The following is a 16,555-nucleotide window of genomic DNA, read 5'->3' as shown; positions in this document are numbered from 1 at the left end:
TTACAAAAGCTCTTCCTGAAGCATCATTCAATCAGATATTGCAAGGCTTAGGCATGATGGTTGCAGAATCGGTCCCAAATCCTCATGTCTCTATTTAAAAAAAAAAAAAAAAAAAAAAAAAAAAATTTCAAGAACCGAACCTAACAGACCGCTCGGTTGCTCTCTGTTCTGGTCAAATTCAAGAACCGAACCTAACAGACCGCTCGGTCACTCTCTGTTCTGGTAAAATTCAAGAACCGAACCTAACAGACCGCTCTGTTACTCTCTGCTCTGGTACAATCAAGGAACCGAATCAACCAGACCGCTCGGTTACTCTCTGCTCTGGCAAAATCAAGGAACCGAACCTAGCAGAACGCTCTGTTGCTCTCTGCTCTAGTACAATCAAGGAACCGAATCCACCAGACCGCTCGGTTACTCTCTGCTCTGGCAAAATCAAGGAACCGAACCTAGCAGAACGCTCTGTTGCTCTCTGCTCTAGTACAATCAAGGAACCGAATCCACCAGACCGCTCGGTTACTCTCTGCTCTGGCAAAATCAAAGAACCGAACCTAGCAGAACGCTCTGTTGCTCTCTGCTCTAGTAACATAACGGAACCAAATCAACCAGATCGCTCGGTCTCTCTCTGTCTCTACAAGATAGGCACTCATTCAATCAAACCGCTCGGTACTTCCTAATCTCTACTACTTTTCCTTGTCTAAATTTTGTCTTTCTGTTTTTTTATTTCTTTTTCAGAAAATTCAAATTTAACAAAAATATTTTATCTTTCTGTTTTTATTTCTTTTTCAGAAAATTAAAAATTAACAAAAATATTTTGTCTTTCAGTATTTATTTATCTCTATGTAAATTTCAAAATTTCAAAAATATTTCATATTTCTAGTATATGTACTTCTTGCTCAAGTGAATTCAAGTATCTCCTTATGGAACGTTCATCCAGGTATGTTTTTCTCTTATAAGACTAGTTAGACGTCCCTAGAAGCATGCTGCTGTATGTTGTCTCAAGCCTCTATGACCTTGAGCATGCCTTAATGATTCGATCAATACCTATCGTTTCTTCCCAATCAGGCTATTCTCTCATATTCGGTCTAGAGCTACCTTCTTTTACTCATCTGAAACATGTGTTGCTCTGCTTTGTCCCATTTATGTAGCAGAAGGTACGTTCGGTCTCTTAACCATCTCTTCAACTTCTTCACTTACATTCGCTCCCCAAAGTAACCCTTGATGCTCTCGGTCTTTACCTCTGAGGCTTATGGTTGCACAACATCTGAGTTCATGATCTTAGATTCGATTACCACGTTCTGAGTGAAACCCAAAATCCAACACCTAAATAGAATTGACGGTGAGTTATTAACTCAAGCTTTTACTTGGAAATCTTCTTTATGAGTGATCTTTTATGAAACTGTCTCGTCCTAAGACATTTCTTCCCAAAGAGATCCAGTTTAATTTATTTTGAGATTTCTGTCTATATCATTCCCATCACAGAATACTTCCCACCTACCTGTTCAACAGATCACATCGGTCTCACAGGTAACTCTACCAACACTTAAGTTTTATGTCAAGACTTAATGTTTGGATTGAGTTCAGTCACCTCTCAGCCATCATCAGAAGACGCCTTTCATTGTTTCTCTAAAAACAACTGATCGTATTTCTCGGGATACCACACAAACACTTCAGGTCTCTCTTGACTCTGAAGGAAGCGATTCTTGCCCGGAATCTTCTGCCTTCTGTCTTTTATTTAGACAACACGCACTACCAAACACATTAGACTTATTTCCTTGTCTTTCACACTCTTATGCACAGAATTATTTTCCCACATTCTAATTACTGTTTGGCACATGGTTCTAAGTCTCAACTGTAACCAAACAAGGGCACAAGGGATTTCAAACGGTACGAAAAAGATTTGGGCGCGTGCAAAGGATTCGTTTCAGCCCCACGTGTGCTGACGTCTTCATTGAATACACCATAACTTCTAATCGCGCTTTTTCAGGCGACGTTTTGGGTTCCTAATCATCACGACTTTCTCTCTCCTGGGAACGGTATAAATAAGACGTGATCCTGTTCTTTGGCAGTTACCTCTCAAAGCATTATATCTCTGAAAAAGTTGCCCCTGTTCATCTTCTTCAAAAAAAAAAAAAAAAAAAAAAAAAAAAAAAAAAAAAAAAAAACTCAACAATGGCGACTTCTTCTTCCACTCACGATCAGTCTGCTTCTTCTTCTTTTCTTGCAATCAAACCAAATCAGAACATGATCATAGAGTTGTCTCCATACGTCTATGACTCATATATGCTCTACGTGGTGGAATGCCTCACATATTCCCCATTGGTATTGGCATTAACGCAGGTGGAGGCAGTTCCTATGTCCCTGCTATCTCAAGTCTACTCCACAGCAAGCTATGACAAACACAAAGACCGTATCTACTTCTCTATTCACGACAAGAAGACTTCAGTTTCCAAAGCACGGTTTTGCTCTCTTCTAGGGCTTGCCGTAGATGCTTCTGTTATTTCACCAGACTTCATCACAACCGCCCAAATCTTTAAGATGATGTACGAGATGGGGTATACAAATGTTCTAACATCTGTTGGCAAAGTCAAGAAATCATGTCTTCCATCTCAGTGGAATGGATTGCTTACCCTTTTAATTAAGGGTTTAGCGGAGCGATGTGGTGGTTCCGACACCACTAGCAAAGGATTTCTCACAATGCTGTATGGGCTTTACAACGGGATCAATCTGGACTATGGGTCGATTCTCTGGTCTCAAGTGGTTCAGAGTCTCAACTCTACCGCAAGGCACTCAGAAATTTCATGCGCCAGGTTTTGGACCCTCATCACCAGGAGAGCTATTGATTCTCTTGACATCCCTGTCATGAAGGATGTTCTTATGGCTTCAATTGCCACATACCACACCAAGAAAATCATTCTCTCAGATCCAAGTAAGTTCCTCCACTATGGACTAATCCCTGAGTCCATGTACAGATGTGTCACGCCCCACAACAAGATTATGGCGGACTACAGCTCCAGAACCCCCCTGCCTCCTAGGGTTCTTTCCGAGGAACAACGTGCAGCTCTTGAGGCTCTGGATCAGCCTGCTAACCGGGGCAAAAGAGAGACCAAAAAGGAGAAGGCTGAGATGAAGGAACCCGCACCCCAAAAGGAGAAAAAGAGAAGGTCCTCCAAACGCAAATCCGAGGCAGAGGCACCTTCTCAGCCGAGATCGAAAAAGGTCAAGAAGATGGCTAAAAGAGCCAAAGGATCTCCTTCTGAATCAAAACAGAATGCACCATCCGAAATAGAAGATGTTGATCCTCAACCCGAAACTGCACCCGTTTCGTCTCCACAAAACTCTCCTACCCCACCAGACGTTAATCCTCAAACCGAAACTACACCCGTTTCGTCTCCACAAAACTCGCCTACCCCACCTAAATCTCCCCAAATTACCAAATCTCCTTCTCCTCCTACTTCCCCAAAATTTTCAACCCCAACCCAATCACCCAAACAGAACATCTCAAGTTCTGTTCCAACATCAATTTCCCAAACCACAACCGAAACCACTATTCCTTTCACCATTTCTCAACCTTTATCTTCTATCTCCTAACCTATTATCACAGAATCTATCACCATAACCACAACCCAACCACCAGTAACGGTCAACGTATCTGATACGGGGGCTGCTTCTGTGGTTGAAACCCCGGTCATCAACCCTCAATCCTCCCCTTCTCCATCTTCCAACTCCGGTGCTACCCTAGGGGGTGATGATGATGAATTTGATTCCATCTATTACAGCCCTTACCGGATCCCTACCGACACCGATACAGATACCCCTGTGTCAAGTCAGCAACTTCAAGAGATTCACGCAAAACTCGACAGTCTGCTGGCTGACAGTAAAGCATATGGGGGTGCTGTGCTGAAGGCTTTCATCGAGTCAGCAATCCAGACTTACACCGAAGCCTTGGATCGCTCCACTGACGCTGTAGACAATTCAGCAGCCTCATGCTCCAAAGCCACTAAGGAAGTTTCTGAGGTTGTTCATACAACTCAGATCTTTCTTGATTCTCTCAAGGCTCATGCTGATTCAAATGCTTCCAAATTTCAAGCGTCAGTAGACTCGTTCGCAGCCACTCTTCAGGGAGAAACCAGGAAATTTGAGGCTCTGCGTGCTGACCTCAAAACTGAATCCACTTCAATTCTCAAATCTTTGGATTCACGTTTTGCCTCTTTAGTAGCCGAGAGCACCCTGAAGGAAGAAGTTATCAAGCACCAGGCAACTATTGACTTACAGAAAGTTCAACTGGCCCAGGCACAACAAGAAATCACTTTACTTCAAACTCAACGGGCAGTTCTTCAGAGTTGCGCTGGTGACGTTAAAAATATGTTAACCGGTGTTCTTGACTCCCATGATCCCTTCCTAACCCTCACTATTCGTCAGCATCTCCAGGCGAAACTCCTTCCGGCGATCACTATCCTAAGTGAAATGAAGGGTGTCTCGGAGAAGCATGTTCTTCCGAGACAAGGGGGAGAGGAAGGTATGTCCAAACAAGAACCGAAGGGTAATGTAGCTTCGGGTTCTGGTAAACATGTCCTAGTTGAGAGCGAATCAGAATCAGATGAAACCATTACTGAAGCTCTTCAACGCAAGAAACGGGACAGAGAGCTTGATGAAACATTGAAGATAGCTCGTGAGGCAGAAGCCAGAGAAAGGAAAATCCGGGAGGATGAGGAGACAATTCAAGCTAAAAAGACTCTGTTCCCAGATTGGGACAGAGACACACTCATCACTCAAGCAATTGAGTTTCCTTCTATTTATTGGTTGGAACCGATTGCATCTTTTGAGTGTGAAAACTCCAAAGACTCGCAGTTCGACATGCCCATTACGCGTAAAGCCTTCACTTTTCACTGCTTTGATGTCACTGCAAACGTCCCTCATCCGAACCCGAAGGTTGACAGGGAGCTTATCGATTTCTATCTGAAATTCGGTCAACCTCAGTACTTGACTTGGAGCGCCCAGAAAATTATAAGAGTCAAGGTACTGAAACCAACCCAGGCTGGGAAATTTGTAAACGTCAATTTCAAAATCAACAGAGGAACTGCCAACACCGAACATCTTATTTCTCTGGCAGATCTTCCCAGTCTGAACCCCCACGATTGGATCCTGCTATACAACATTCTTCTCTCCAACCAGAGAGAATATGAACCAATTCTTTCTCATCTTAAAAGAATGTTGGCTTCCTATGTCCATGAGCTAGCCACTGTGAATCAGGAAATAGCAAAGGTGATGAATAAGAAACCGACTGTCAAGCCCACTTCCAAAACCGGAGATGTCCATAAAATGAAGTTGGGGCAGATTGATTCTTCCAATCTGACAGTTATGTTCACAAGGGGGGATAAGCACAAATTTCTGTTTGCGTTGGTAGACAAGCATCTGTTCTCTACAGAGTGTCTGGAGCACATCATCAATATCATTCACCGATGCAAACAGAACTCAACAGCAGATAAGAAGAACTTTACAGATATGCTTCGTTGGTATATTACCTTCAGGCATCATATTCTAGCTTTGATACCGAAAATTTTTCAAACAGTAAAGAAGCCATCTGCTTTGAAGACAGAGTGAAGATCTCGCCCCAAATTGACGCAAAGGGGGAGATTGTTGGGCTTAGAAGATTGCGTCTTTTGGGCTCATTTGTTTTTACCTCTTTGTATTACGGTTTGGGCCTGTCCAACCGTATGTCTTTTATGCTTTGTATATAAGCTTATGCTTGCATGCATATTAGGTTAAGGTTTTAGAGATCTGAGTATACAATATTTTCCAGACGACTAAAGGTTTCTTTGATCATACTTGTAACCTTCCAATCCTCTACAGTTGATGTTCTTAATCGAGCTCTTCTGAGGATTTTGTTTTAATCATTCAACACGTTTGATTCATTCTTGTTCCATAATTTTACTGTGTTTATATCGTCATTGTTTTCATAACCTGTTCAAGATCTTATCGATCTTCAAAGATTAAAAGGTTTATTAATCTCATCAGTATGGAAGGTAGTATTAGACCTGTATTACTAAAAGCATTGGATCCATACTCGAATCAAGGAAAACTTTCGAGGATTCTAAGGAGCTGATTGAGGGTATATTGTATGGTTTGACACCATGATTCATTGGAATGTGTTTCTATCTCATTCAGTTTATCGATTAAGAGTTTCTAGGACATGGAAGGGCATGATGATTACTTGGGCCTTAGTTGCCATCTTAGTTTGATTTTAAATCATATAGACCTAGATGAGTTAGTTGATTTTAATATCTCGGGGTAGTGTCAGTTGAGTCGCGAGACTTAAGAAGGAAGTGACCGTAACGATTGGCTCGAGGATTGCAGCTAGAAGCTGAATGATTGGCATATGGATTAGGATGTCACTTTACACGATGGGGATTATGTTCTTCCAACTTTTCATGTTCAGAGGAACGAGAGAGAGTAGATATGGGATTTTCAGAATTGGGAATTAAACCTAACATGGGACTAGATAGTTGCATTTTTGGGGGAAAGTATGGCAGTGTTGGAATGCACATGAAGATTCTTGTGGTATGGTTGCCTTGAGATGAGATCAAGGGTTTGCTTTCTTTGAATTTAGTTAGGTTAGATGGTAGTTGATTGTTTTAGGTGATCAAGGGAAGTGAATTACGAATGGCAACTTTTTTTGTCACTGGTGTATCCTGACTAAGAGAATGTTGCCTCTTGTATTTATGAAGGATCCTCTCGATGAGTTGATGGTTGGGGATTTGTGGTCAAGGTGAGTGGTATTTCATTTTATTCTAGGCAGAGAATCAGTGATATGAGTGGACTATCAGAATTGGGTGGATTCTTGATGCACCAGGGGATTTTCAAGGTGGGTGACTATGGCTACTTGAAGTCCGGCAAGACAGGACACTACAGAAAGGATTGCACAGCCACCACCACTACCACCAATGGATCGAGTCTTAATTGCTTCCATTGCAATCAAAGGGGCCACAAGAAGGCTGATTGTCCGATTTTGACAGTGGGAGCAGTGGTAGCACGCACTACAACGACATTGAAGCTAGTACAACACCTGATGTGGATACTAGTATGTATCTTCTCCTTTTTTCATTTATTGCTTATTTGATTATACTTATTATGTATGTTGCTATTTAGGGACATTCCTAGTGAACATAGTTCCGGCCTTTGTCCTTTTTTATTTGGGCGCCACCCAATTATTTATATCTTTTGCTCTCAGCAAGTAGATTGGTGACGCTCCTGAAGAGCTTGATTACCCGCTAGAAGTGGAGATCTCAGATTACCATCCAGTACGTGTATGGAGGGTTCATTGGGGATTTTTTTCTGGAGTTATATCATGAATGATGTTCGATTGGTTTGGTTCCTATACCTCTGTGTGAGAGCAAGGTTATCGTTAGTATGGATTGGATAGGCACTAACGGGGCCTTCTTGATGTTTATGTTTTCATTCGGAGATTACGAAACATTATGCAATTTCCTCTGGTTAGCCTTTCGGGAAATAAAAAAAAAACCTACCTCCATTACTATTAGTTGTGCCGCCCCCAAGAGGTTTATGTTTTCGTTAATCTTGATGTCTTTTATTTAGATAATATGAATAAACATACTAACTAAATATTCAAGTCCGTTTGTAATATTTTTAAGTCAGTTATGGACTATGCTATGCGAATAGTCCAAACTGATTTTGTTTTTATTTTTAAATGTGGGTATGGTTGTAGATGAACCAAACATCTGAAGAATTGTTCATGAACCGTATCGAAAAATGTTCTTTTATGTTTATTTGTTATATAGACAAGCAAACATGAAAATGATTTTCTGGTTGTTTAGTCAAACAAACAAACATGAACAATGCACTCATTTATTCAATTACATTGGTGACCGCTCATTTATAAGTTTATGTTAGTTGGTAAACATTTATCTACCTTTATTTGGGGATATATTTGAATTCAAATCATATATCATCTTTATATTTGAGATCTTTCTTGATATTGGATGTTTTGTATATTAGATTTTTCATATAATTTTTCATATAATTTTTTTAATTATGTATGATTACATGTTTGAGTACATATATATATATATATATATATATATATATATATATACACACACACACACACACACACATATTCACGATAACTCTTAACAGATGTCAAGATAAGTTCATAATATTTATCTTGTTTATGTTCCTTACGTTTAGACTAGTCTATTATTATCTTAGATTGTATATATCTATATCTTGTATTATAAATATGTGATGTAATATACAAAACCAGTTAAGGCAATTGTTATAATTGTTATATGGTATCATCGTAAGTTATGCCTCGTCATCTCTTCTCCATGGCAGGTGACAACTCTTCTTCCTGTAAAAACCCTTTGATAACACTCTTCCTCTTGCTACTATCCTCCATATGCTCACCATCAAATTAACCTACATAAATTATCTATTATGGTTGAATCAACGTCTCCCCCTTCTTTTATATCATCGACTGACAGGATATGTTGATAACTCGATTGCTATCCTACCAAAAACCACTATTGTCACTTTGCTTTTTCTCCAAACCATACATATACAACCTAGTTAGAAGCAGATCAAGGGGCATTCCTTATTCTTCACTCTTCATTATCTGAAGAGGCCATGGCTAAAATTTTATGTCTCTAAACCTCTTATGATATAAGACGATCTCTGGAACTTTCTTGTAGTCATTAATCTCAAGAACAAATTTAGAATCTCAAGGACTCTCTTTACAAAATTCAAAAAGGTTCGACTTCTGTTTAAGAATATAGGTGTAAGTTCAAAGCTATATGTCATCGGTTAGCAGCCATCAGTCACCCAGTTGACGAGTCGGACAAAAGTCAATGGTTTCGTTGTAGACTTGGTTCCTCTTTCGAGACTTTCTCCACAACTTATTGTGCTTTCTATCCTCCCCCTTTATTCCATGTTCTTGTATCCTAGGCTGAAGGCCATGAGTTATTCATCCCAGCCATGCACGACTGTTCCCCTTCTGTTGGTACCTTCACCGCTGATCGTCAACAACACTAAGTATGTACCTTTTCTCTAACAACTCACTCTCATGATAGCAATACTGTTGGCCGAAATCGCAGTCGTGGTTCCTTTTCTGGTGGGTTGGGTCATGCTCAACGACCACCCTATTGTCAGCTTTGCAGTACAAATGGTTATTTTGCTAGCCAAGGATAGAACCAGAATGCAAATTTGGCACAAGCATTCAAAGCAAAATGCCATGTTATTCATGATTTACTAGATTCGTACGTTGATTCTAATACTTTGGCTCACATGACATCCTCGCCTACAAATCTTGAATCATCCTCTTCCTATTCGGGCAAAGATTAGATAAGTTGATAATATTTAAGTTGTTTTTGCATGCAACATCATTCTCACAGGCAATCATGTGTCTTTCATTCACACATTTATTTCTAAACTCAATCTTGAGTTTTCCATCAAAGATCTTGGCACACTTACTTACTATCTAGGTTTGAGGTGTCATCTATGGAAAATGGTTTATTTGTTTCCCATGCTAAACTGCTTATGATACATTAACTCGCTCTGGGTTGCAAGATTCCAAACCTATAACCACACCTTTATCTACCTCGACACTTCTTCTCACTTCTGGTAAGCCTCTGTCAGACTCCACTTCTTATGTTCACTAGTGGGTGCCCTTCACTATTTGACAATCAATCATCCAGATTTGTCATATGTTGTTAACCAAGTCAATCAGTTTCTTCATGCTCTAATGACTGATCATTTTAAAGAAGTTAAACGTATCTTACATTATGTCAAGGGTACTTTATCCTATGATGTACACTTTACTCGCCCACCCTCTTCCTCTCTGATTGGATATTCAGATGCAGATTCGGCTCGTTGTATCGAAATTCATCGTTCTGCATATGTTTATTCCATATTTATTGGTGGTAATCTTGTTTCCTTCAGTGCAAAGAAGCAACCGAATGTACAGCGTTCCAGCTGTGAATCTGAATATCGTACAATGGAAAACACCGTCGTTGAGATTGTTTGGATCACTCATCTCCTTCGTGAATTGCATGCCCTACCACCTGATCGATCTACTCTTCTTTGTTACAACTGAAATGCACTCTTTTTATGTCAGAATCCTATTTCTCATAAACGGGAAAAGCACATTGAAATCGATTATCATTTTGTTTGAGAGTTAGTCTCATTAGGTCTATTATATACACGGTTTGTTCCGACATCATTACAACTAGTCGACATCTTTATCAAAAGTCTTCTCGTCCGCTTTTGAGCAATTCCGTGCCAAGCTAGGTATTAGTCCACCACCTCTTCACTTGTGGGAGGTATTAACAATAACTCTTGATAGATGTCAAGATAAGTTGATAATATTTATCTTATTTAAATTCCTTATGTTTAGGCTAGTCAATTAATATCTTAGATTGTATATCTCTATATCTTGTATTATATATACCTGATGTAATATACAAAACCAATTAATGCATTTGATATAATTCTTTTATATATATATATATATATATATATATATATATATATATATATATATAATTTTACTAAAACATAATACAATAGGAATAGAAATAGGAAAAAAACAGCATTATAAAATTATTTTTGTTCAAGTTGTTAGTTTGGTTAAAGTTAAAACAACTCTGAATATTTTTGTGGAACCGGAAATAAAACTCTCAATTGAGAAAAAAATGTGAGCTAGAGATGAAAAAAGTTTTCTGACAACAAGGTCTTTAATATGTGGGACAGTGGGAGTGTGTCGGTCGGTTCATGAATTGCGACTAATCATGTCAGATATTTACTGATCTATGATTTGATACAACGAGTCTACGTACATATGAGGAAGATTTTAAAACAGCATTATAAAATTATAAGTTTCAAGAGCCTAAGCAAAATAAATCTAACATGTGTATCCAGGTTATAAATATTTAAACAATTTTTTTTTTTTTGAAAGAGATTTCGTATTGTGTCATGTTCAAAGTGGTTTGCTTTTTGTTTTTTTTTTTCGATTGTACCATATGATGAGAGTGGGATCAATTACATGATAAAAATAATATAATAAAAGTAACTATATATAAAAACATAGGTTAAAAATAAATTAGAGGGAAAATAAAATGCAACAAACAGATAAGTTATCGGGAAGATGCAGAGTTAAAAACAATATTAGGGACAAAATATACAAACTAAATAATATTTAGTTACTGGGAGCATTTTTTTAATTTATAATAAAAATAATTAATTAGTGATTATTCATTATACGATAATAATATAATAATTATATAATAATGTTAGTGTAAATAATTGGATGATAATAATGTAATGGTTAAATATTAAATATAAATGTATTTTAGACTAGGATAGGGTTCTCGAACTGGTGTGTAAAATATTAATCCCATCCACCACTACTTCCGTGACGTCATAAGGATTGTAACAAACGATGCGCTATATTAAGTCAACGTTCTTAAATAAACAAGACATTAGAGGATAAAACAATATGTAAACACTTTAGAAGAATATAATATACTCTTGGAGACTGATCAAAACTTCTTAAATAACGATATAATTAAAAGTTCTACGATGTGGAAGTTCTGAACTTTTTAGTTAATAAATTAGCAGCTAGCAGTTCTTAATCCTACTGTATTAACCAAAGGTGGACTGATTAAATCTTGAGAGCTTGTGTTGGATAATAATACATACCTTCTTTAGAAGAGTCAGGCGGATCATAGATGTTTTGCAATTTTATCCACACATCTTTGACAGGATTAAAACCAATGACATGGATGAGTAAATTTTGGTTAATCGATCCAAAAATCCAACCTTTGAGAAGAGTGTTGTATTTGTCCATGATCTCTTCGCTAGAAGCTGTAGGTAGATCAACTTTGTCGTCCACAAGCCCAACCATATTGTGAATCTTCAATATGCAAAGCATCTGTGTCTTCCAAAGAGGATAAGTTTCATCGCTAGAAAGCCTCACTGAAACGAAGTTAGAAATATTAGCTTTTGATGCATTTAGAAAAGTATCTTGAGTATAGGTAAATGGTTCACGAGCGGGGGTTGATGAATCATTAAAGCCTGCCATTTCAGTGTAGTATAGCTTAATGGATGGATGATGAATCGGAAGAGAAAATTAGACTTTGTGTAAGGTGAAATTAGAATGGAATTCAAAGCAATTGGGAAAACTACTGTTGAGAGGATACTCTAACCTTTCATGCATTTATTATGAGTTTTTTTATTATTATTATTATTATTATTATTATTATTATTTTTATTTTATTTATTTAGTTTTTTTTATTATTTTATTATTATTATTATTATTATTTTAATTTTGTGCGCCTGTTGCTATTTCCTTTTAATTGTATACACAATTTATCAATAATCTTTTAATATAATTTATAAAGGGTTGACTAAAAAGACATTTCAATTTATCATATAAACACTTAATTAATTTTTAAAATATTTTTAGTGAGACTAAGTAATGTAACTCACCATAAACAATTATTTTAAAGGAAAACTGCATAAAAGTTTTTATATATTCATCTAATAATAGATTTAATCATTATATGTTTTTTTATTTAGTTAAGTTCAAAAAACCATTAATTATATTCATTTTGATCATTTATCCGGTTAATATATCATCAAACTTTCAAAATTTACATTTTTGCTTAGATTTTAATTTTTATTATAAATTTGGTCCAAATTTTACACTTTTAGCTTAGATTTTAAATTTTATTAAGAAATTTGGTCAAAAGTTTACATTTTTAGTTAGGATTTCTATGTGCACAAAGTATACCTATCAACTTTTAATTTTATCAATCTAACTAACTTAACTAATTTATGTACTTATACGCAGTGTACCTAATCGGATTATAGAATAGCTTAGGTAATCGGCTGTCGAACACAAAGAACGAAATTTAATTAAAAAGATAACTATTTTTAATTATACTAAAGAACAAACTTTAAATTGGGTTTTTACTGATTTTGGAAGTTCAACAACATAATTCAAACTACTATAAATTATACAATTATTAAAACTATGCAAGCAAAGAAGACGATTTCTACTTCTAGATTTAAAATGTACTTCTTCTGATTTCCCCCTCTCAATTGGTTAATTTCTAGTGGGTAGATTATAGTAATTATCAATTCTTTAAATTACCAGTTATTATGATCAAATACCTAGATGTACCAATTTATGAATTACTATGCATTGATGAAGCACAAGTTCAACACCAAATTGATATAAATATGAATTGGACTATGAATGACAAATCTAGTAGTTAACTTCCTATGATCAAGTCAAGCAACTAAGCACAAAATATGGATCAATCATGCTCTCTAACATAGTTAACGTTACTAACTTTTATTTACTTAACCCTTGGATATGATTAATCAGTAGCTCCAGTTATTTAATGACCATAAACCATTAGGTAACAAAGTTATGCAACCAAAATGCTTAACTATTACACATAACTTGATTAATAAGCAATATAAGTTAAAACTTCAACATGCTAGGGTTTTGATTATCAAACACAAATAAAACCAATATAAAACATCCATAATTTGGAAATCAACTCATAAGGATCAGGTTTATCGTCACCAAACAGAGGTATAGGATGATTAGCTCGTGACTAAAACAAAAACAATCATGAAATCTAAGTTAACTAGAAAATACATGGTAAAATCTAGCAAACTTAATGATTTAATGATGATCTTCCTTAAATTATCTTTAAAGCTTGAGTGCAAAACAAAATCTTCACTTCTGAGGGTTTTCTAAGGGTTTTCAGTCGTACTCCTTAGCTTAATCCTCAAACCAACTTCTAGAATTCGACCTAATGTCCGAATGTATATAGTTTCCTTAAATATGGCTCCTATGTCGTGACAAATAGGCTCCACAGTGTGGAGATCTGGATCCACGTGTATTCTCCAAGTCAGTCATATGAACGTGAATGTTCTACTCACAAATGGTATGGTAGGAAATCCACACGCCGTTGGCTTTATACACCTTGAATAATTTGACTTCAAATGCCTTAGCATACTTTTTCCTGCTTCCAGCTCCTTATTTGGTTACTTTCCATCCTGAGCATGTCTTCGCTACTACAAAACAAATTTAAAACATATTAAGTACCTTTTGTCCCATATAAGCAAAATTATAGCTAAAAGTATTTAGATATTGCTCAACCTATATGAATAAATATGCACATATCAAAATACCACACACTTGACTTTTGCTTGCCCTCAAGTAAAACTGATTTTTATTATCATATCATCACATTAAAACCCTAGCTACCAACATCGTATAAGACAATCCATTTTAAGCTTCTTCATTACATCAAGAGTGCAATGCATGTATTTGTGTCTAATGATTCCTAAATATCTCCCTAATCATAAATACTTACAATCATTATAAATATTTCCGAGTTATTTTAAACAATATTCATTTTATGCATCCCTTCGAATATATCCTCAGAGAACTTCCTTGACCTCAAGGTAATTTTTGGTTAAAACTCCAAGCATACATATGGAAAAATAACCTAGAAAAAAAATACATAAATAATAACTTGATAATTTGCCTTATTCTTCAATCTTCAACTTGAGTCTTCGATATAGAACTTTTCCAAACTTTTCTTCATAATAATTGACCTTCATAACTTTGTAAGCTCTAATTCACTCAAACTTTTTGCAACTTTTTTTTTTTCTTTTTTTTCTTTTTTCTCAACTTTTTCACTTTTTTTTTCTCACTTTTTCACTCAAAACTAAAAATCGTAAAAATAAAAACATATGTTTAAGTGAGGGAACTTAACTTTTACCCATATTGGTTAAATGTTTTAATCTAAAGTGAAAATAAGCTTTCCTGTATACATTTATGGTACACGATGCTAAACTTATTATGTCCCTCAAACTAAAAAATATTATGTTTTTATCTCATAATTTTACTAGGATAGGAAAGCTACAAATACACTATAACACACACACACACACACACACACATATATATATATATATATATATATATATATATATATATATATATATATATATATATATAGGCTCAAATAAACATCAAAACTCGTTTCGGATCGTCCCACACAACACTATCAACCAAGGTCTCGACACAACAAAATGATAAATTTTTAACTAGATTCAATTTTAGACCCTTATTTAATGTCTTTCTAAAAAAAATTTAATCCTAGTGATTTTTAATTAATGTTTACCAATATGCTTGCATTCCTATATTCAACCCTTATCTTACACATAATTTATACAATGTCCTGATTGCATGCATAAACAATAAAAGAACATAAAAGTAAAGATGGAAAATCGAATAGACTCCCCTAAGCTAGTAGTGGCAAGATCGAAATCGAAAGTCGTGTGGCTGAAATCTTGTATAATGGCTAAAAAGCAATACTTTTGGAGTCTCTTCTCATGAATGTAAATGTGCTGAATCATTATAATTCAAGAAAACATCTTCAAAAAGTGTGCATAAACTAGCCATGGCGTGGCCACATGGTTGCCACATCGTGGTGATGAGTCTGACAGAATTCATTTGCGATAAAAACAATCATCGCGACGTGGAAGTGATAACGACGTCGTGGTGACTTTATAAAATGTCTTTTTAAGCCAACATATAATGCATCATTCCTTCTCAATGGCTTATGACATTTCAGATCCCTTTTTGTCTATAAAATTCTTCCAAATTCTTTTGTTGTCTAATAGGCAACCCACACTAGTTCAAAGGTGTGGCTCTTGATTTTAATGTTATAAAATCACTTGGATTTTTCCCATAAAAACTTACTCTGTATCATGCATAACCAAAAATAAAATAAACTTCCTAGATAAATTCAGGAAACTTTACAATCATTTGGTTATTACAAAAACAAAACAAGGAAAATTAAAACTAAAACGAAAAGGATGAATATTTGTCAAACATTGGGTTGCCTCCCGATAAGTGTTTCTTTTTAGGATTCTTGAGTTGGACTCCTTCTTGCTCTACATTGTTGTTTGTGTGAGTGTACTCTTTGGCTTCCCCTTTTGCTCCTTCCATCTTCTTTTGTAAGCCTGAAATTTCCTTAAGTATGCCTTTTTCGAGTTTTCTTTCTTCTTTTTGTTTTCGATCTTTTGCTGCTCTTTCTTCCAATTCCATCTTGTCAATTATTGTATCATTTTTCTCTTGTCGAATCTCCTTCTCGCTCATCTCCACGTCATCATCCGAATCAAACTTTTCTTTAATTGCTTTATCCACTTGATGAGCCTTGGGTGTAGTGAACGTAAATACTTTAAAGGTCATAGGAATTGAAGCTTTTGGCTTGCTAAGATTTAGTTCTTCAACTTGAGGCTTTACCCATGCTTTCAATTCCTCCTCCATTAACTCTTCTATCTCATCGAACTAGTTAGGACCTTGGTCTATTCTTTTACATTCCAAATCATTCACCCCTAATACCTCATCTAATGGCTTGCCATGGCTCACTTCTTGGTTCATTTCAAAAACTATTTATTCATCTTTTATGCAAAGTGTAATATTCAAATCATGGATATCAACGAGAGC

The 16,555-nt window shown here is 36.0% G+C and overlaps 1 protein-coding gene across 5 annotated transcripts in view; it reads right to left on the bottom strand.

The window, feature by feature from the left end:
- Positions 1–12,199, bottom strand: part of LOC145018757 (uncharacterized) — a 51,273-nt gene extending 39,074 nt beyond the window's left edge. For all 5 annotated transcript variants that reach the window (XM_078976605.1, XM_078976608.1, XM_078976607.1 and 2 more), the window contains exon 1: positions 11,713–12,199. In XM_078976605.1, the coding sequence (XP_078832731.1) occupies positions 11,713–12,094 (382 nt within the window). In that variant the 5' untranslated portion in view covers positions 12,095–12,199. The remainder of the gene's footprint in view (positions 1–11,712) is intronic.
- Between the last annotated feature and the right edge of the window lie 4,356 nt (positions 12,200–16,555).

The sequence above is a fragment of the Lactuca saligna genome, chromosome 9, assembly GCF_052625555.1.
Source record: "Lactuca saligna cultivar CGN05327 chromosome 9, ASM5262555v1, whole genome shotgun sequence".
NCBI lineage: Eukaryota > Viridiplantae > Streptophyta > Magnoliopsida > Asterales > Asteraceae > Lactuca > Lactuca saligna.
This window is presented reverse-complemented; position numbering and strand designations above follow the sequence as displayed.